Here is a 23,284-nt window from a genome sequence, read left to right on the forward strand (position 1 = left end):
TGTGGATAAAAAAAATGAATCAATGCCGTCGAAATGCCAAACGATGCACGGATGGCCCTCATCAAGCACAAAACCACCACCTGCTAGCTAATTGCGCAATTAAAAGGCTAGATGAGTGAGAATTGGAGAGGATAGAGCGAATTCCGACGAGATAGGCGACGAAATGTCATGTGAAATATGTCAACCGAGAGAAATGAGAATAACTCGAGAATTAAGACTCCTTTAACAATATATGCGTCGATGAATGCTTGCAAAGCTTCATATGCACGTACATTATATCCTGCGGTATATATAACCCTTAGAGTTTCTGGCAGGGGTTGAGTGTTTCTCCTCCTCATAAAATAAACAACATGCAGATGCAGCCAATACCCAATAAATCCTTCCGTTACAACAGTCATACATAATGTAATCCTTGCCTAGATATATACCGATCAATTACCAACCGATAGAAACTTTTAGCTTTTGCGTATTTTTATGAATTTTCTCAGATTTCTAGGAGTAATGCACGATTAGTGAGAGCCTTTGTGAGTAAATGTACTTTTTATTTATTGTATATATTTTAATGACAATGTTGTGAGAGATCTCATGAGACGGAGTTGCAGAAAGAGAAGTCTGAATGGCTTTATTAATGAAAAAATTATGGAATTGGAAATAGATTTAGTAGAGGTGGAAAGAAAACAAATATGTAATGTATACACAATCCAGAGATTGAAGCGTTAAATTTAATTAGAAAAAGTTGAAATCACAGAAATTTAATAATATATGTATTTTAAATCGCTCTCTCTAAAAAAATCTCATGAATTGTGGAATTGGAAATGGATTTATCGGAAGAGGCCGAAAGAAAACAAATAATATATATGTAATCCAGAGATTGATGCGTGAAATTTAATTAGAAAAAGTTGAAATCACAGAAAATTGATATTTCTGTATTTTAAATCGCTCTCTCCAAAAAATCTCATGTTAATATTTTATTGCGCCAGCATTGCCGGCGAAATTGTTGCCCATTGGGAATGGACTGACGCGGTGGAAATCCCGGAAACCATTCCGCTGACTCAACCCGGCATCGTCCCCGATGCACGGCTGTTGGAACGCCACCATCCGGAAACAAAGGTTCATGGCGTCAAAACACAGCCCCGACATCGGCGAGAATCACGTTTATTCCGGGAGGCCGCGGTCGCCATGACGACGGCGGGCGCCATCCGATACGGCCCACCTGTTACTTTAATCTCAACAGCAGTAAACGATTAGTCAGATATTGAAGCGAATGGCAAGATCGCCATAAGATTAACGAATTAGCTATTTAAAATCAACTCCAATGTCGTGTACGCGTGCAATGTTATTTTGATTGGTTTTCTTGGTCGGTAATTCAATAATAATACCTTCATACAATATTACTTCCAGCTCTTCCGGTCTTGTTTGCTGGTGGATTTCTCGCTTAAATACTCATGCATTCATCTTCAAATAATTAGGGCGTGTAGGGTAAACCTTAGTCAATATTTTGACTGCATTTCAACTTAGAAAATTTTAACAGGTATTTTCTCAGATGCACATTTTGTTTACAAGTAATAAAAAGAAAAATTTTGACCAAGGTCTACTCTCCTTGCCCTGAAATTTAAAGATCATAGCGAAAGCATTTAAAGAGCGATACGTCACAAAGAAAACAAAATCCAATCGGTCGAGAGGGAGGTATGAATCCTCATGAGACGAATTTCCGATAATTCCCAGCTTTAAGGAGACATGAGACACGGATGTCAGAAAAAGCAGGGAGGGGAAGCAGAAAACAGTGTTAAGGCATGGATACACGGCAAATTCCACACGTATTCCAGTTAATTTCTGAATGCATGAGCGATTCTCATGGACCGAAACGGAACATGTACGAATGCATGAACCAAATTGGAACAGGTCCCAATTTCTCTGATTCATGCATTCACACAAGTTGAGAGGTTGCGCGGTGCATTTTTTCAGTACATAGATTTAGGCATTGACTCGTGCTGTCCACGCACGGTGCAGCTATGTTTATGGAAAGAACGTTCAATAAGCGAGGGAGGAAGAGAAGAGAATGTGAGTCATAGATGGAATGAAATTGAATATGCCTTATTGTATTCTGAAGAGGAAATTCCGAGTTTGAAGGGGAGACGGGCTGGAGATATCAGCAAAATGTTGATCCACTTAAACCGGAAGAATACTTCAATAATAATACATTCCTAATGAACTTATCTTATTAATTACATGTCCATGTCGAATGCCTAGAATCTTACCTCCAAAAGGTTTATAACATCATTTTTATCTTTTTAAACGACTACTTTCCTCTGATAACAATTCCTCCCTAATCGAAATTGAGGTATTTGATTATATTGAGGCCGCACCGAATAATATATTTATCGCAGTAAGTGTAATCTACTGCGTAAATAAGATAACAGCAGCTATATTCTAGACCGATTATTAACCAGTAGGGACGATGATTATGAAGTTACTTCAATTAACCCGATTCAACCCGAAGGATGGCTTGGATAGGTGAGGGTAGACCTCGCCCCGGACAAAGCTAAAAGCATGTGAATTTCACTCATTCTGGATATTCCATCCATGGGCCACATATTCGAAGGCTTCCGAATAAATTCGTTTCAGGTTTGATTGTGTGGAGGTTCGCTACATCCATGATGAAGAACCCAAATGGTAATATCCACTCTTTTTAATTCAACACTTAACAAAAGATCAATGGTTTCGACTCATCGTGTCATTTTCAAGGTTTTCACCCGGTTTCTCACCTAGAAAATGACACAATGTGTTGAAACCATTGGTCTTTTGTTAAGTGTTGAATTAAAAAGTGTGGATATAACCATTTGTATTCTTCATCATGGACGAAGGCTTCCCCCTGAATTCGAAGCCGGAACCTCTCGATCAGCACCCAAGCCTTTTATTCACTAGGCTACCACGCTTTTGTGTTCCTTTAGATGATCATCGGACTCGAAAATGAAAAGGAGACTTCGTTGATTTCCACTGATTTATTTCGTCCGCACGACATGTTTCGAACGATAGAGGTCATTATCAAGTACAGAACACTTGTCAGTCAGTTGTCAGTACTTGATAATGACCTCTATGGTTCGAAACGTGTAGTACCTACGGACGAAATAAATCAGTGGAAATCAACGAAGTCTCCATTTCATTGTCGAGTATTAACTTCCACATAGTTGAGCCTAATACAATTGAACGGATCATCGCACTCACCACTTTGAGGTTGAAGAGGGACGGGAGGATTTTTTTGATTTCAGAGGCGGTTCGGATGAACGGCTTGAAGTCGATCCCCCCTGCCCCCCTCTCCCCCCCTCCTCCTCCGTATCCGTTCTCCTCGTACTGGTCCTGCAACTCGTACAGCGACATCTTCCGCTCCTCCTCCTCTTCCTCCATCTGACCCATCTCAACTCACAACCAAACACGCACCAGACACAATAATATACGGGAAAAACCACAACACCTCTCCTATTACACTATTCCAGACAAATATCCTTCTTATTCCTTGAAAACACCTGAAATCGAGACACGGAAACTCGCGAAGAGCTGTAGCCAACGCCGCGAAGCAAATGTTATCACGACAAATTCGCACCCGTAATTAGCGGGGAAGCCTGAACGAGCGGCACTAACTATCAAGTAGCTAGCGCTTCCTCGTGTGTATATTTACATGGGTGTGAGTCTTCCGCGCACTGTTTCAACACTGTCGGCGCCTTAATTGTTTCAATATCCTCTCCAATCACTTCCTTGGATGGTACACAAGTGGGCTCAGACGGTGGTAGTCCACTGCGGGTGAGTCTTCCTCGCACTGTTAGAACACTGTGGCGTATTCCTGCCTCGATATCCTCCTTCAATCGGAACACTAGATGGCTACGGGCGTGCCATGACGACGGTGCAAGCACTAAGAATCCACCAAGTGAAGAGCCGGAGCGTCGCCCGCACTTGTGTATCCGTTGACTCTCGCACTGCGTGAGCTGGTTGGGTCTCTCTCGGCTTCTCCTTCTTCCTCTGCGAGTGAGCTCACTGCTCTCTCCGTTGCTCACTCATACTACCCCCTCCCACCCTCCCCTCACTCACCCACGTACACCTATTCCAACCCCCCCTACTTTCACTCCACCCCCCCCCCCCCCGACACTGCCACGAAAGCAGACAACGGGTTGTCGCGATGCGTGGCTGCATAAGAGTCAGGGGCAGGAATCGTGACCTTGGTTCGGTCGGAGAGCCCAATCCCAGCAGTGCACGACGCCGCCAGTGGAAAAGGCTGGCCCGCATGAACCGAGTGGATTTCATTTTCAGATGTTGTTGACACCGTGTATTTGCAACATAGGTTTCTCCAATCGACCTCCAGATATCAGGGAGATAAGACTGTAGAACAGACAGATTCAGAATGTCTTTTTTTCCACGATCAATAAGAGATTATAACGCCAGCGATATAACTTATAAATACATTAGATGACTTGTAGTGTAGCCTGCTAACTAATGTAAAACTTAATGCATGTTTCTTAATTCTATTATTAATTCTAACAGCATATGGTAGTATAATTTGTTAGTATGCGTGACGTTATTTGGACTGTGTGGTGTGCATGTGGGAGTCCAATTGCATGCTGCATGCTTATGATTGATCACCCCCTGCCAAACACCCTAGAGGTGGCTCGATCATGTAGATGTCTTGTCTCTCACCGCGTATTTAACAACAGTCGCTGAAAGCGATCCGAATTTCATATAAGAATCCAAAAAAATCCTATACGCAGCCATGATCAGACCCATAATCACATACGGGTCCCCGCATGAGACTCAATCGCAAGTACACATTCACACTAGCCTGAAGTCACACAATACCGGGCTTTAAGGACAACCACGGGCGACCCCTGGTACGTCCGCAACAAATATATACATGACAACCTTAACATTAAAAGAAGACCACAATTCCTACACGACACCGCAAAAGCCTTAGAAGACTCCCCAAAAGGGAACATAAAAAACACTACTAATACCAATCTGGAATTACCAAGGAAACCCACATTTCATATATCAAAGAGCAAGAAGAGCAGTTACTCACTCAAAACAATAATACACAAATAGCCATGTAACTCATTAGCGCCAAATTACACAATAAACCGAACGCCGATTATCAGCAACAGCTGAATATCAGGTACATAACCGGTAACCACAGTTACCACACAAGCGTAGCGAGCTATTAACGAACGATATATTCGTAACGATGTGATCTATAAAAATTATAAATCTCCAATGAAATCCCTCGCAATTTCAAATATTAAATAGAAAATGTTGTGAATAAATGGGTCGTTCTGCACTCACCGCCACGCCGCTCGTATTTTTAAAACCTGGTTAAGTTGCGTCCAAAGTCGCGGCAAAAATAAAGCTTCCTAGGATCGGACCAGGGTCTCTTGTATGCAGTGCCAATTGCCGAGATTCGCATGAAGTGGAAAGGGAGACAGGATGGAGTACTTCGCAAAATGCCCCACACAAACCAAGCTCAACGATCGGATTACTTTTCATAATAATCTCTCTGAGGAGTCGCTTATTTGAATGTAAACAATGAAATGGAAAAGATTATGCGTTTTGGGCATCAATGGGTCTTCCCCTCTCCCTTAATGAGAACAGCCAATTTCTATATATTTAAGAATGAGCTATTCTGTTCATCATCATCATTAGTCAACAATCCTAGGATTAGTTTGACGCAGCTCTCCATTCCTCTCTCCTATCCGCTATCCTTTTCATAGCGAAGATTTATTCTGTTTTACATCCTTTATAACCTGTCCTATGTAACTCATTCGGGGCCATCCCTTGCCCTTCTTCCTTGTCCTTCAACGATTGTTTCGAGCAGGCCATTATGTCTTATACTGGGGCCAACTAAGTTGTCCCGTCTTCTGCTTAAAGTTTTTAGAAGACTTTTCTTTTCTCCCACTCTTCCTAGCGCTTACTTATTAATTACTTGGTCGATACATTTTATCTTCATCATTTTTCGCTGGCACCACATTTCGAATGCTTCCACTCTTGACTTCTCTGGTGCTATCGGCGTAAAAGCTTCGCTTCCATAGATAATCATACTCCAGATGTAGCATCTGATGACTTGTTTCCTCACTTCTATACTTGTATTTTCAGCTGTAAAAAGATTATTTTTTCCTGTAATTCCCCTTCGCCTGTGCTACAATGTTGGCAATTTCTTTCTCGCTTCATCCATCGTTGATGATTCTTCGGATCCCTCGGTTGCACCTCTTCAAGTTTATGCTTTTATAGTTAAATGTTTGTCCTAGACCCTCCATTTAGCTGCATACAAACATATCTTAGTCTTATTTTTGTTTATTTTAAGCTAATATTTATCTCACTAGTGTCTTTTCCATATTTGTCAAAGCCTTCTTCAATTCATTCTCTGTCTCGGCTATCAGTGGCGCAGCGAGGGGGGGTTTTGGGGGATAAAACCCCCCCAGAGCTCAGAGAAATTTTTATGTTTAATCCATTTTACTTAATTGGATTGATATTACTATTAGAATAGTGTTATGATTGATAAAATATCCATCAGAAAGCCGTAAAACTCACCATTTTGAACTATTTATCTTAAAATTCCGCAATTTATTAATCTCGCACCTGCCGCTTATCCTGGAAGGTATTCCAGACCCCCACACACCCCGGTATTAGTAACACATAAACCCCCAACCCCCCCCAGCCTTAATTCCTAGCTGCGCCCCTTCCAGCTATTACCGCAAAAGTCGTCAGCAAATCGCAGCATACCAATTCTTTCTCTGTGCATATTGGCACTCAAATCCTTCAAATAAGCTAGAAATAAACGAATCTTTGCTCTCCTCGAAAATAAATGTTTTCGTAATTCCGTCAGTGCCTTGCATTATGGCTGCCTTCCTTTGGGTTTTACAGGAGCCATACTTCCCACATGTGCCGCGCTTTGGTGGCTGTCGCTTTCAACATAAGCTGACATTATCTAGAAATATTCAGCGTCAGCAAAGTTGACCCCCTTCAACTTTTGGCTGTATCTCAAATGGGTAAAAAAATAAATCTGACCAAATATTAAAAAAAAGTAAAAGGCCCTTCGTCATATGTGATATAAAGTCAAACGTTGGCAACGGTCTCCACTGTATTCCCTGAAAATTTCAAGACATTAACATACGGTTTAAGGGATTATTCCATCAGCAAAGAAGATTTCAGAAGAAGTGGGAGGTATACGGCCTCTCAAGTGGGGGAATACTCATAAAAATAATCTCTTTCGAGGAATCGCTTATTTTCTCGAATGCAATGAAACGGTACAGACATCCGGTTTTGGTGAGCCACCCCCCCTCCCATGATAACAATGATATAATCAAGTCTTTCATTCATCAGGTGAAAAAGGCCTTTAAAGTAACGTCCTATCTTAAAAATAAGCTTTTGTTTATATATTTCCATAGAAAAATCAGCCGCTGCTTACTTACGGAAGACCTGTTTTAACTCATGGGCTACTGATATGAGCCCATCTTTTTTTTCAACGGCATTATAAAGTCTTCAATTAACAAAAAAACCCATAACCTATAAAAACAAAGGTCTAAGGAAAATATTTAGACCTAATTATGAAACAAGATTTTGGAGAACCAGAAAAAAATAGAGAACTGAGTGAGATTTATATCGAGCCGCATTATTGCAAAATTAAAAAACGAAAGGTAAAGATAGTTGGCCCACATATCTATAAGGGACAATACCATCATGATCAAGAAGTTTTCAATGGTAGAAGAAAGACTGCGTTGGATAGACCAAGTGCTGAAGAATATAAGGAGAGCAGAAATAGGAATGATGGAAGACAGAGAAGAGTGGAGGGAGTGGGCCAATAATCATCTTGGGTTCACATGGACACAGGAGTAGTGGAGTAGATAATATAAGTTATGATTAGAGATGCGTGAAAATCGCAAATGCGATAAATGCGATATAGATGCGATGTGCGCAAATAAATGCGATGACTGGACTTTCATGATATTTTTACGCTAATTTGCCTTTTCGACGGCAAAATTCGTACATTTTGTGCCGTCGCGCAGTTTAAATGCTCCGCCGACACTCACCGCTTAAAGCATGTGAGCGACTGGCCAGCTGCTAGTTGGCTGGGACACTAAGTGGCTGCGAACTACAAGTGGGCGCGCGAAAGCTACACATCCGCTACTACGTGTCTTATTCCTTAATTTATAATTGTTCTACAACATAATTATTTAAAATATTCCGTATTTTGTCATATAACTGTGATTCACTACATTTTATCGTCATCTACCACATTATGAAAATTAAAAAAATAGACGCGGCAAAATGTGATAAAATACGATACTGTTATTGAAAGTGCGATAAAATAAAAATGTATGTGCGTTTTTCACGTATCTCTAGTTATGATACTTCCTGCCCGAGTCGGTTCCTATCCTATCGTGTGAATCCCGCGGCGTTATTATGTCTATAAGGTTCCTGGCAGATTAATCACGTGTCTACTCTAGACATGGCATGGCTGGAGGAAAAGAATTGAATGGAATCATATGTGGGAAGGATTGAGAGCCTTTTTCGCAAATTAATGTTTTAAATAAGAGGATAAATAGGTTTAAATAAGAGGGGGTACTTAATCTCAGAGGTGAGTTAATAAAAATGCATTCTCCGTGAATTTTCCGGAAATTTTCTCGATGTTTGCTATTTGTACAGTGCGCAAGGGTTGGTTAAGTTGGTTGGTCGCAATAATTTTCTTGATGGTAGAGAACCACGGGGGTCATCACCTCATTATCATGTTTTCCGCTGACTGACGAAGGTTAGTCAAAAAATCTATTGCCGTATGTATAAAAAATAATGGCAAGCTTTGAAACACTATACAGTGAAACAACAAAAAAAAAAAGACGGTTGGAGAGATGAAAGAGTTTTCTAAAAAGAAACGCGAGTAAATAGTGATGGACGAAGCAAGAATGAAATAGTAGATAGTGACGGCGAAAAGGGCGTAGAAAAAAGAATTTACTTACAACATAAAAGACGGCAGCGATTCATTCGATGCTAATTGTGGACTATGTTTACGTATGGTATGGATATATAAACAGCAGCAGAGAAGCCACTAGCGGAAGCATTCGAAATGTGGTGCTGCGAAAGAATGATGAAAAGGAAATGGATCAATGAAATAAGTAATGAGGAAGTGAGTGGGTGAAAATAGAAGTGTTCTAAAAACCTTAAGTAGAAGGAAACTTAATGAGCCACATCATAAGGTATGATGGCCCAATGGAGACAATAGGGTGGTTTCCTATTATTTTCTACTGCCTAAATCGTGTGTATTATTACACCTGGAGTACGTATTTCACGCTTTTAGATTTTTAAGTGACGATGTCTATTTTTAGCGACTAAATGAAAAGTGAAAAATTTCAAGCGCGCGAAAACGCGACGGCTAAGTATGAATGCTGGGAAAAGCCCGTGTGACGTCTGACTGCTGCTGTTTGAGGCCACCTGGGTGCGAGGCTATGAACGCCGCTACGATACAGGCTTATTGCTGCCGAGTATGGCAGTAGCGTAGAGTACCTTGCTAGCAGGTAGCGCTTGGCTTAAATAAGGATTATTAATACCTTATCGAACGAAGGAAACTTTCCCACATTAGGCAGTTTTAATAGGTGATTATTAAGAGATGTTTCTCCGAGCTCTGTGCCTCATGCATGCATTGGTAATCTCAGACGGTGTAAAACTCCTATCCACTCGTACAGAAACTAGGTCCTAGTGACGTCACGTTGAGTGGCATCGCATGGGCGCCATCTGGCTTTTTTTAAATGAGGTTAAAATTGACCATTTAACCAAAAATTGACCAATTAACTCCAAATAATTTGTATATTATGAATACACTAATGGTGAGTAACGAATCGCAATCAATGCCTTTCGTTTTCTTTGATGAAGGAAATTAACCTATCGCAGATGGCCAAATGGACCGGAAAAAGGGTAAGGGACGACCCCGAATGAGTTGCATTGGATAAGTAAAAAGGATTCAAAATAGAAGCTACACGTCCCTATTGGAACAACAGCAGATCGATGAGCTGAATAGATATCTGCGTCATACTGATCTTACGATTGTTGACTAATGATGATGAAAAGAATGTAGACCAAACCCCCTAGGTACAAAAATAACTCGCCTAGGAGAAAAAACGAACATATCAATTTTGAACTCATGATTGAGATGCAGACACTCCTTCACTAGGAACTAAAAACGTCTATAGGTTAATTTATTAGTATTACTAAAGTTTCAGACGAGCCAACGACGTTACATTCCATGCAGTACTTGTGTCACATGCACACTGAACAGTTGATTTGTATTATTTAAGACGTAATTTTAGGCGATTATTACCAGAAAACAATAAAAATTGTCGCTTTACACATTATTTCTCTTATAATTCTGAATATTTATACATATGGTAGAGAAGAAGGAGGAACGAAAATATATTTCATGGGTCACTTCTGTTTCGTTTAAAATATCAATGACTTAAATTATTATGGAGAAAAAAAACCGACAAATGGTAAATGTAAACATTCCGGTCGAAATAGAAAAATACGTGACTCTTTGTTTCTCAAACTCTGCCTCAACCGGCAATTAAAATAAACTAGAGAAGGGGCCCCCTCATGCCAACGGTCGGATAAAGATGAGTGTGTCATTAAGCGCAACATTTGATTTCAAAATAGTGATGTGCATACATTTCTAGGTGTCGCGCGCAGACGTGTTAACAGAGGACGTACCGAGCGATAACTAAATGGCGCTAAGTTAAAAAAATAAAAGTAGTCCAGGAAACCGAAACAATCTAGTGTAAAATGTGAATGACAATCTTAAAAAACCCAAGTTGGCAAACTAAGAAAAAATATGAATAGTGAAGGCGTGAAGCAAGATTTTGATCTGTCCCCCATAAATTTCAACGTTTATATCGAGAGTCATGAATGAAATCAAAGAAAAATACTTCATTGGTTAAAATCGTTGGTGGAAAAAATTAGAATTCTATAATTTGCCAATGACATGGCTGTGATAGCAGAGACAGATCTGAGGAAGGTTTTTAGCAAATATGGAAAGCATAGCGGCCTCATATTAGCTGAAGATAAATAGGGAGAATGCTAGGGTATTGGTATGAAACAGAAGAGAAGAAGTTATTACTGACATCAAAATATGGAACCAAAAACTGGTAAAGGTGAACGAATTCCGTTATTTGGAAAGCAAAATAACCTGCGATGGAAGAGGCAAGAAAGCAATTATCAGTAGAATAGCCCAGGCAAAGAGAGCATTCCATACAAAGTAGGATCTCCTTACGGCAGGAAATTTAAGCATAGACACGTATGTCCCTCTATGAGTGAGGCATGGACGATGACAGCCGCCGAGAGATGAAGGGAGGCGTAAAAGAATTATGCGAAATACGATCTCGCATGTGTCAACCGCTAATGCCATTTGCTCTCTTATCAGTTCCACAAATAGCGGTGAGTTCACGCCAAGGCAAAGCGGCGATCATGAATAGAAGACATTGATCTCTTGAAGTGATGCCATCAGTATTATTTCAAGATCACAACTCATCCTTTTGTTTCCACCACTGATGTAATCGACAACTGCGAAGAGATAGGTCAGCCGAGATTGGTCCATTTCTCCGGATGACATTCTCGACCGGATGGAAGCCGGGTTCCCGCGGACACTTGAGTTGATGACGCAACGACACAAGCATGCACTGAACTCGCCCAAGAAGCTATTCGAATCTGTTATGGTGGGACCCCAACCAGCTTATTGACGAAAGAATGAAAATTTGGCGCATATGTTTCCGTTGTCAGTGTAGTTGAAATGTTTGCATGACATAAGAAAACATTTGAATACATTTTCGGAAGGAATGTAATCAATTTTCAGAATAATAAAAGCACCTCACAGTTATTTTTTATTTCCCTAAAGAGCATATTACTTCCTTTTTTTCTTTTCTTTTCTTTTTCTTTCTTTCATTTTTGATGCCTTATAAGCGATATTCAGATCGTCCAGCTCTTAACCTTTGACCTATCTGGCATGGGTGGCCTTACCGGGAATGATTTATAATCAATCTCTCCAGTGTAGGGGTCTATAGGGGTCATAGGAACTCGCAAGCCTTTCCACCGCGCCAAATTTGTAGCCCAAGGCAAAGGATATTGATTTTATTCCGTGAAAATTTATTTCAGTATAAATTAATTAATGCGATTGTGGCATATATTATTTTGCCCCGAGATATATATAGCCAGCCTCGGTGGCGGTGGGGTAAAGTCCTCGCCTGCCAGTCCGTAGGTCGCGGGTTCGAATCCCGCCTGGGTAGGTGATCCCTAACCAGGGCATGGATGTTTGTGTTGTAAGTTGTTGATGTTGATAAACCCGTTATAAAGGCCGCAAAGTGCTGTTTACGGGGAAATGGGAAATAAATAAAATAAATAAGTCTCTTCGGAAATTTACCATCCTTGGACAGCTTAGCCGCAGAGGAAAATCAAGCTCTCCGGACATGGACATTCGCGCAAAGAATGTGCATAAATATTTACTACTCAAAAAGCCGGAGACTCTATTGCCGGAACTCTATCCGAAACCTGCTTCCGGTCCTACCTACCAGTATTTCAACTCTTAAATAGCTATCCTACGGATGGAAACGTAGTTTATGAGAATCGAGGGGAGTGATGCTGGCTGGGATCAAGACCCTCATTCCGCATCTTGCGACGAGAATTTGTCCACATTTCTCAATCATCTTCTCTCCCTCCAAAAGCTCATCCTTCCGTTCCCAGTGATGTTTAGACCTCGACCACAATCACCACACACCGGTCGAGTTTTACAATTTGTCAAGGGTAAAGTCTATGCCTATTTTTTAAAGCATCATTTTCGAATATTGGTTGGCACTATTTGTTGTTGAGCAATTTGGAAATACATTTGATTTCTCCATTAGGATTCGTTTGTCTTTTGTAGAGTTTTCACTCTTTTAGTGGCCTGCAGGTGGAAAGAGTTCTTGCTCTCCACAGGGCGTACGTTAGTTGCCTCCGTACCGAAAACGGTACACCATAAAATCATTTTTATTCAGAGCCATCTAAAAAGATTTTGTGACATTCATCGTACTCTTCACGGTAAACGTTAACAAAATGAAATAAAACCGCCTGCGCTCATATGCCTTCAACTTAAGTTTTGTTTTTTGATCACTGGGTGTCAGGAATTTCGTTTAAATTCGAGGATAGCATAATCGTTTATCTGCCTCAGAGTGAAGTCACCGCTCCTAGGAGAGACCTAGCGAGGATCCTTGTGGATTCCTTAATTACGCCCTTATGGCCTTCAAGTGCACGATCGTGACTCTCCGAACCACTTCCGCCATTGGCGCTGTTCACGCCACGTACACGACAAGGCCAACCAGTGAAGATGAACGAGTTAGGAAAGCGAATCGACCGCGGAGTATCCAGATCCGAATTTACGGCAAAATTGAAAAACTCTTTCGTTCAATGGTCAACTATGTGGAAGTTGATATTCACAAATGAAAATAAGACTTCGTCGACTTCCACTGATTTATTTTCTTGGTACTTACTGTCTGTAAAAAAAAGCAAGATACTCGAGTTTGAGGAGCTCTAGCGTCTAAATGAAGCAATCGATTTCAATGCAATAAAAAGCATACGAAAGAGAATTTAGTTCTACGTTATATCATGTACTTTAAAAATTCTTCGGCTCAATAGTATTTCCTGTACTTAATTTTTTCTCAAAAAAGTACCCGTTTTTTGCGCGTAAAATCAAGGTGCCCACCTTTGAGCGCTTGGCATTCCCGTAGTTTTCGTTCCTAAAACTTGCAATTTTGATATAAAGAAGCCACATCTATTACTAGCAGTTTGCCGAAAACAAATTGTTTATACTACAAAAATTAACGGAGTTGTTGTAAACAACGCAAACCTCTGCTAACTTCGAAACCAGTGAGTCAATTGAAAATTGATTGGTACTGTTGTCTTCCGTTGAATGTTCGTAATGTATATACGTAGATCATACACGTTAAATGTAAGCAGTATATTCAATATCTTTTTATATTTATTTTTGTTTTTAGCTCTTGTTGTCGCCTTCTCCCTGCCTGACGAGGATGGGCTAAACGAAGCAACAGAAAACAGAAAGTCTCTCGAAGTCGTGCGCAGTTGCCACATAGCGCATCGTGACTCACAGTACCCTAGCAGTTAATGAATCATTCGCTGGTTGCTTTAAAACGTTTACCTTTAGGGATGATTCGACTATTGTTAGTGCAGATTCCCTCGGTGAATCAAGCGTCCAAGAACGGGTTTTTCGGAGACGGAAGTCCAAATGGTATTGAGTGCAATTTGCTTTTGTCGCTGCGAAGCAGAAAAAAAGTATGGACAAAAGATATCCTGTGTATCAAACAGTGTCTGATTGTCTTGGTATCAGGTTGATATCAGTGAAAAGAGTCGCGGCTAAACAGAAGGATTATGAATTTTTACCATCCGATAAAATTTACGCTATTATGGCTTAGAATTTACGTCGTAGAATAGCATTTTGATGAAAGCTCAGCCCAACCTGACCTTAAGTTTATCTGAAGGGTGCAACAACGATACTTTCATTGTGCGAGTCGGTCATTTAAAAGAAGCGCGCCCTCTGCTGAGTCGGTGGCAACCACGCGCCTCTTTTCGCCTCCCCCTCCCACGACGGAGCTGCCGGTACGCGCATAGAAACATATAGATAAATAATAAGTGATATTGACGTTATTATTGATATTTAATATACGTTTCATATTTGCTTTCATTACTAACATTCTACGGAAGACAACAGTACCAATCAATTTTCAATTGACTCACTGGTTTCGAAGTTAGCAGAGGTTTGCGTTGTTTACAACAACTCCGTTAATTTTTGTAGTATAAACAATTTGTTTTCGGCAAACTGCTAGTAATAGATGTGGCTTCTTTATATCAAAATTGCAAGTTTTAGGAACGAAAACTACGGGAATGCCAAGCGCTCAAAGGTGGGCACCTTGATTTTACGCGCAAAAAACGGGTACTTTTTTGAGAAAAAATTAAGTACAGGAAATACTATTGAGCCGAAGAATTTTTAAAGTACATGATATAACGTAGAACTAAATTCTCTTTCGTATGCTTTTTATTGCATTGAAATCGATTGCTTCATTTAGACGCTAGAGCTCCTCAAACTCGAGTATCTTGCTTTTTTTTTACAGACAGTAGTCAACGAAGTCTTATTTTCATTTTTGAAATACTCTGTCCGAGGCGATAGATACATGATGTGATACAAGTGGTGCTATGAAAGATGTGCTACAATACAACATCGCCTTACGATATTGCTCAGTTACGGAGGAATGATCGTAAAGGGAATTCCAAATGTTGAATCGCTGCATTATTTCCATCAAATGAATAATTTAAAATAGCATCAGCTCACGCACATTTTTTACGCTAAAATAATGTGTTTTTTTTAAAGAAGAGGCTTACAAGAACGCAATTGATGATAAATTCTGCGATTGCAAGCAAAATCGGCGAAATGTGAAATTTGAAAGAATCGCGCGTTCAATCAGCTCAGATCGCACGGCGAATCCATCGTCAATCCACTGCATTAATAACAAACGCTACATTTTCACATCGGTATTGATGTTGAAGTATTCCACCAGTTAAGGCAGGGAGCATTTAACTGATAACCATATCCTGTCTCCACTTCCAACTCGAAGATCTCTAAAATTTACAAGAAGGCCTGCTCCCTTTCATTCTAAATCTATGAATACTCAGAGAATAACCCTATCTCGTGCTTTTTAGTGATTGGGTATCTCTAATTCAAATGCAGCACTCCGTCCGTCGAATTAGACGTTAAGCCTAGATCATCTCGGCCCTTTTTGATAAGGGGAACTCATGCAGTCGCCGGGTTTCTCTCCACCCTTCCCTCTCGACGCAAAAACTCTCCCTCAGCTGTTGCACGCCTCCTCCAATTACGTTTATATCAAATCCATCCCTTCCTTTCACTCGTTTCCCCAACATTCTACCCTCTAACACTGTTTTCAACATCCCCTCCCTGCTAAGTACTCGCTTCATCCATACATTCTGCTTCCTCCGTATCTCTTCTAGAAGCTGCCTTTTCTCACCCACCATGTCCAGCACTTCCTTGTTCTCACTCTTCTTTTCACATTCTCCTCTCCCACTTCTCATACGCATAGTCTTTTATCGTCTTCTCTACTTCTAAAGTTTCAATATTTCCGCAAAGTAAATCCCTATGCTAAAGATCAGCCTCTTCAATAGCTATTTCCAAAACTCTTTCATAAATTTTTCCGGGTAAAAACCCAAATTTAAGAATAAATTTAGAACGCGAGAAACACAACGTAACCAAGAATTCACGAATGAAATAACCTAAGAAGGAGAAGAACAAAAAAATAAAATACACTCCGTGGTCAACTGCGTCATTCTTTCGGCCAATAATCGATCACCATCAATGGTCAGCAATCAGGTAATTTTGACGCAGCTCTCCAATCAATTCTCGTATGCGCTAACCTTTTCACACCTGAGTATCTAGTTTTTGTTGCATGTAATTAATTCGAGGTCTTCCTCTTCCGTTCTTGCCATCTACTTGCCCCTTAGTGATCGTCTTCATCTCGACAATTGTCTCAAGATATAGCCTGTGAGGTTGTTCTGTCTTCTTATTAAGGTTTTCATGAGGCTTCTCTTCTCTCCTACTGTTGTTTGGACTTCCTCATCAATAACTCGGTATATCCATTTGATCGTCATCATTCTTCTATAGCATCACATTTTCAAGGCCTCTGCCCTCGATTTCTCTGCGGCTGTCGTTGTCCAGTTACCACTGCATTAGAGAACCATGCTCCAGATGCAAGTGCCGATGAATTTCTTCCTAATTTGTATGCTTGAATTTCCTGCTCTAAGTAGGCCCTTCTTTCCGTGGAATGCTCTCTTAGCCTGGGAAATTCTAACGCTAATTTAATTCTTGTTTCTTCAGTCGCTGGCTTTTTAAGTGAAAACTATTCTTTAAAAAATGCTAAGTATATGAAACAAGACATAAATGCCATCATTTTGTTATGTAATGCCCTCGAATGGAAAAATTGATAACATTTTTTTCCAGTAAAAAAAGAAAAATATAGAAAATAATGATAAAATTAATAAAAGTTAATTAACCTGATTGATTAAATTCAATTTTCAACGACATTGCATGGTGACCAGAATTAAAAGCCATAAAGTTATACACAAATGCCCTCCTTTTGTTGGATTTAGCTAATATTTCCAGACCTAAACTATTCGGTACAGATAGATTATCACTTGAAAGCCACCGTGTCCAATTGAAAAAAACTTCATCTTGGAAGGGTTGCAGGTTATGCGCGAGGCATTTTATTAATTTGAATAAAAATATTACAATTTTCTTCACTTCAATAGAGAGGCCGCGACCTACGCATTTTTACTACGGCCGGTAGTAGTAAAAATGCGTAACGCATCGAATCCAGTCATCCGCAAAATGTCTCCACCTTCCATATTCTCCTTACTCCTCTAACTCCTCCAACTTACTTAATAAATACAAAGAAAGCATAGCCGATTCTTATAATGTCGTCCCACGAATAAGGGTCACAAAACTTCGGGCCAAACTACCGTGTGAGGAGGAGTTCGCCCAGCACCATAGTAATATCTTTTTGATATCATTTTTTTATATTTCAATACCATTTCCACACCTTTTTTTAAAATACTTGTAGTCAAGGAGATTTCACGAGTGCCATCGAACATACGCCGTAAATAATAAAACATTTTATCGATAGAATGATGTACCTATATCAGTTATATCATTTTGATCTAAAAAATTATATTACCAGGTATAACACTTCAACCACTCACAGGCATACTACTTTAATGACAAAAAGAGGGGATCATTATATCATCAATGTCGACATACTGCTTTGGTACTAAGCCCTCTCAAAGACTTATTATTCATTTTACATAACCAGGTACCACAGGCTATCACTTTTCCATAATTTGGAGGGTAAATTATCATAAAATAATCATAAAATTTTACGCACAGGTTTATTTCTTTTCGACGGCGATTTTCAATAGTTTGTATCGTTTCCGAACACTTTATCGATGGTGATGTATAAAACTCGACATTTAAAAATCACAAACTACATAAAGACGTAAAGGCTATCCACAATCCATATATTTTAGACGTAAAAATGACAAATTATTCCACTTGGGATGACATTGCCAACACTCGTAAGTCTCATCCTCCATTAAGTGCAGCGAAAGCTTCAAATTGAGGGAGTAAATGGCGTTGATAGTCGCCGAATTGAATCGATCGGTTGGAGTTAGTGAGTGAGGCGGCAGAATGTCAAGGACGGGAGACGCGCCGCCGCCGAAGCGGAGTTGAAGAAAAGAAGAGCATCGCCCTGCGTCCAGATTGCGCCAACGCACGACTTATGAGTGTGAGTAACTGCATACGCATACGTGGGATACTCAGCTGCAACACTATGCGGTCGGTTCCTCACACTCTCTCCCTCTTTAAAGAAAAGCGACCGCAGAGCGTGAAATATCACGCATTCAGCCGATGACGCGAAACGGAAAAAACTGGTGGGAAAAAAGTAAACATCACCAAATGATTGAATCTTTCGCGGATTATTGACTCCAAATTAATTAAATAAATATATTATATTATAAAATAAATTAATAAATTAAAATAAATTAATAAATTAAAATAAATTTAAAAAATTATTCTTTTCGGTGAATTCTGTGTTTTTTTAAATAACTTTCACTGACTTGAAGCCTTCTAGGGATCTCCACATGTTGAAATCGTTGTGGTTCACCAACGTTTTCACGGACGACTCGTCCATCGTCATCAGGGCGAATTAATGAGTTTGTTTGTGTCCATAAAACGGATTATTTGAATATACCTCGAAAAATTTTTTCAACGCTATTTTTTTCAATTTTATGTTAAAATTCGCGTCAAATTAGAGTCCACCATTTCATAACGTAAGAAAACCAAAACTCAGTATGCCAAAAAATGTGCATAAAAATGCCAATAAATGTCACCATTGATTATCCCACAGAATTATACCAATGGCGTCGTCAGATTTTTAATATATAAGACTTTATGATTACCAAGAAAACAGAAAAAAAACGCTGCGGCATTCCTTACAAAGTTTTGTCATGTTTTCATACATTCATTAAGGCAACGGCGATTTTTTTAGTATTGAGAGCAACATATTCCTTTTATTTTTGACCGCTTGCTTTAATTTTTAAGAATGCAAAATCTTGAGGTTGAGCTCCATTTACATAAAAATATATGTACCGACGTCTAGGAGATTTATTTTCCATTTCCAAGGCTTATTACATGAAATGATGATAAGTATAACAAATACAAAAGCTGATCTAGTATAACAAATCAATTTTACATCGTAACTATATCCAAGAAAACAATTTAGCTAATGGATGGAAAATAAATCTCCGAAACGTCGGCACATATTCAGGGATGCCGACTTACAAAAAATATTGAAGGGGCCGGCTAGCCGGTTATTCTAACCGTGGATTTTGCCCCGGGAAATTTTATAAGTAGCGAGTTTTAAGTTTATTGTGCATTTTAGAAGAGTCATATGATCAACATTAGAACCCTGATAACTCGAATCTCGATATCTGGACACTCCGGGGAAAATCGCATGTTCCTACTTCTCTCCCTATCCTTGGTATTTTTCGTGCGCCATTGTTTATACTGTGAACGATTCCTCCCCTCATTGAAAAGTGCTCTCTGAACGAGTTAATGAATAAACAAATGTAATGACGTCACCAGCTCATAGTTATAGAAAAGTGGGCGACAACTTTAGCATCTACTTATTTTGAACTTACGAGGGAATGGCTGGAGTAGTACAGGATTTATTTCGTCGTAACTTGTAATTCCTTTCCTCATTGAAAGGTTCTCCCTTTACGAATGTATGAACCTGAAGAATTATGACGGATTCGGAGGGTTAAATTGCAAAACTGTGGCGATTACAATGTTGCCAACTTGGAGAAGACGAAAAGATACTTTTGTACGAGGAAGAAATAAGCCAATAGTACATACACACAAATAATGCAACTGTGAGACGAAAAACTGTCTTGAAAAATTATGACACAATACCACGACGCTGCATTTGGTTAAGAGTATTATTTTCAGCAAACGCCGAATATTTCCCGGCGAAAAAGTTTGCTAATATCTACACATACTCACCCTCATTTTACAGTGTAGGAATTCGGAAGAAAGATGTCCCTGGAACTTCCAATATGTGGATCAAAGATGGAGAGGTGAAAAATGGGCGCCTAATGAATTAATTCATTGAGGAGCTAGTAAAGAAATACACCGTACAGCGAAGAAGATAAAGAAACAGTTACTTCAACGCTTGTTAGTGGACGGCGGCAAAAAGTGTCGATGACAGTTGAGTGTAACGGAGCGAGACCAACTTATTTCATCCCTATACGTCAAAGGCGAAGAAGGAAAATACAACTTTGTAACTTGAAAACGAACGTATGTGGAAAAATGTAACTAGATAATCAAGGTCCGCGCCTTTAGTGTGACTGGTTTAGCCGACGAACACAAACGCCTTCTAAACCTATCAAGGCGTTAAGACGATGAATGCGTAACGTGTTTCTCAATGAATGTGTGAGACATTGGAATGAATGGCACTTATGACAAGGTGAAAAAATAAAATGCGGACGGACGAGGTCAGCGGCGGCCATAATAGCGTCAAATAGCGCCACGTAACTCAAACCCATTTGACTATTAATCACACGGAATTGAGGCGTAAATACACACTGTTACCATAATGTTTCCCTTTTAAAGAGTTTCCGCATTAATTTCTCTTGATTGGTCATAATATGTCTATTTCGCAAATGCCTTACGCCACCATATTGGCATTTCATGGTCGCATAGCAAGTTGACTACACGCGAGAGGCCCTAGTACGTCTCATAGAAGATTGGCTATCTATTCCATTAAGGCGCATTTTAATCTGTTAATAAAATTTCCGCAGAGTCGCGATGAAAGCAGAGCAATCTAATTATTCTCATATTAGCATTCGCGAGAGGAAGATTATAGTTTCCTTCATCAAAGAAAACGAAAAGCATTGATTGCGATTCGTTACCCACCATTAGCGTATTCATAATATACAAATTATTTGGTTTTGGAGATCACAGTTTAGACGAATGGGAATGGTCAATTTTAACCTCATTTGAAAAAGACCAGATTGGCGCCCATGCGATGCCACTCCACGTGACGTCACAGGGAACTAGTTTAGATAGGAGTTTTAAATCGTCTGAGATTACCAATGCATGCATGAGGCACAGAGATCAGGGAAACATCTCTTAATAATCACCCATTAAAATTGCCAAAGTTCGGAAAGTTTCCTTCGTTTGATATTAGTTCGTTGGGTATTAATAATCCTTATTTAAGCCAAGCGCTACCTGCTAGCAGGGTACTCTACGCTACCGCCATGCTCGGCAGCAAGCAGCCTGCATCGTAGCGGCGTTCATTGCCTCCAGCGGCCAGACGTCACACGGGATTTTCCCAGCATTCATTCATAGCCGTCGCGTTTTTGCGCGCTTGAAATTTTTCACTTTACATTTAATCGCGAAAAATAGATATCGTCATTTAAAAACCTAAAAGGGTGAAATACGTACTCCAGGCGTAATAATCTTTCGATTTAGGCAATAAAAAATAATAGGAAACCTCCCTATTGAAAATCTTTCGACATAATAAATGATGTCATCAAGTATATCGAATTTAGATAGTTATAGCCCTAATCATAGTGTATATCCTCGTGAAATTTGGATTGCTCTGTGGTCAGCGACGCGGGTGGCGTCTTTTGTAAACATATTCAAATGGGTAGGGGGTAATAATACACCTAGTGGTCGAATCCTCTATTATAATATTTGACGTGTGTAGTCAGGGTAGTCATCAAGTATGTAGGGTAGCTTATAGTGCATGTATGCAAGTATACATATATTGAGTCTCCAATTGTCTCCTTCTGGAAGAGGATTGAGAAACGTTCGAAATTTTGAGACCAAACGTGTGAGTGCTTATTTTATGTATACCTTCGTTTTTGTGGCCTCTCTTACCATTTACTTATATAATCCACCTATGGTGTCCTAAAAAATCTGAAATCTGAAAAAAGCAAGGCGATAGCATAGGTACTCTGCAGAATTCGTAAAAATATTTTCACTGTTTTGCCAACTTTCAAGAAATATTCAATATAAATTTCATCTTTTGAGCAATTACATAAAACGTAACTCAGTTATAGAAATCTTAGAACAGTAAAAATTAAACTTAATAATTTAGTAAGCTTAATTAAAATTAATTCAAGTGACTTAAATTAAAATTAAGTTTTTTATAGTATACCGGGACTAGCTACGGTGATAACTTTTTCGGGAGTCACCCGCAATGCACAATCGTGCGAAAGATCCACAGAGAAAAAATCATCCGCCTTGACCGGGATGGTCCCGGTCAAGGCGGGTGATTTTTTCTCTTCCGATCTTCGCGCGTAAAATTAAGTTCTTTGGTAACGGACTTTCTCTGATTCGGGAGAGCACAAATTAAACTTTTGACTACAGTCACTTCATCCAAAGATATCAGCGAATTTTATCGATTTACGAAAAAAGGTTTATAATACATACCAGCCAATTATCTTTTATACGAGACCAGCAATATTTTTTTACTTAGCATTATGATTTTGATTTTTTTTGCATAGTTTCTGCATTCTCGGCATCGGATATATTGATTATCAAAAATTGAGTTCTGCCAATGTATTTACGTTAAATGAGGAATAAAGTCAAATCTAACATTTTAATTGCGATTCCAATTTATATTTACGATTCTAAGCATCTTATCTGCATAAAATACACTTCACAGTAATATGTAGTGAAATGTACAGTAAAAAATTAAGGATATAGTTAAAAGTAAAAGTAGTTTAAAGCACTAGTCGCCTCCATGAATCACTGTAATATACCGGGCATCCATCCCTTTCAGTGAAACCCTTCTTTTTCCCTCAAATCATTCTCCACACAATCTTCTCTTTCGTCGTCCTTTCGATATTTTCCCTTCCTCTGGCAAATATCGAATTCTGTTCCCTCCATACTCCTCGTCCCTTCTTTAAATAAGACCGAACAATTGCATCCTTTCCTCTTGCACCTTCCTTAAGATCTCAAAAACCATTCCTTCCATCTCCCTTACTGTCTTATTCTTAATCCATTCTCTTCTTACTTCTCCCATCATCCATATCAGCATCCTCATCTCTGCCACATACATTTTCTTTTCTTTGTGGGCTTTTTCAACAGGCCAGGCCT

General features: G+C 39.5%; 1 protein-coding gene across 3 annotated transcripts in view; it reads right to left on the reverse strand.

Annotated features, from left to right (window-relative positions):
• The window catches only part of LOC124166615 (calpain-A-like), a 282,292-nt gene that overhangs the window by 179,167 nt on the left and 79,841 nt on the right, over positions 1-23,284 (reverse strand). Inside the window, exon 1 of one of the 3 annotated variants that reach the window (XM_046544220.1) lies at positions 3,226-4,025. The exons of the other annotated variants lie outside the window; for them this stretch is intronic. Coding sequence (XP_046400176.1) covers positions 3,226-3,414 — 189 coding nt within the window. The 5' untranslated portion in view covers positions 3,415-4,025. Of the gene's footprint in view, positions 1-3,225; positions 4,026-23,284 lie in introns of those variants that run through there. 3 annotated transcript variants of the gene reach the window in all.

The sequence above is a fragment of the Ischnura elegans genome, chromosome 10, assembly GCF_921293095.1.
Source record: "Ischnura elegans chromosome 10, ioIscEleg1.1, whole genome shotgun sequence".
NCBI lineage: Eukaryota > Metazoa > Arthropoda > Insecta > Odonata > Coenagrionidae > Ischnura > Ischnura elegans.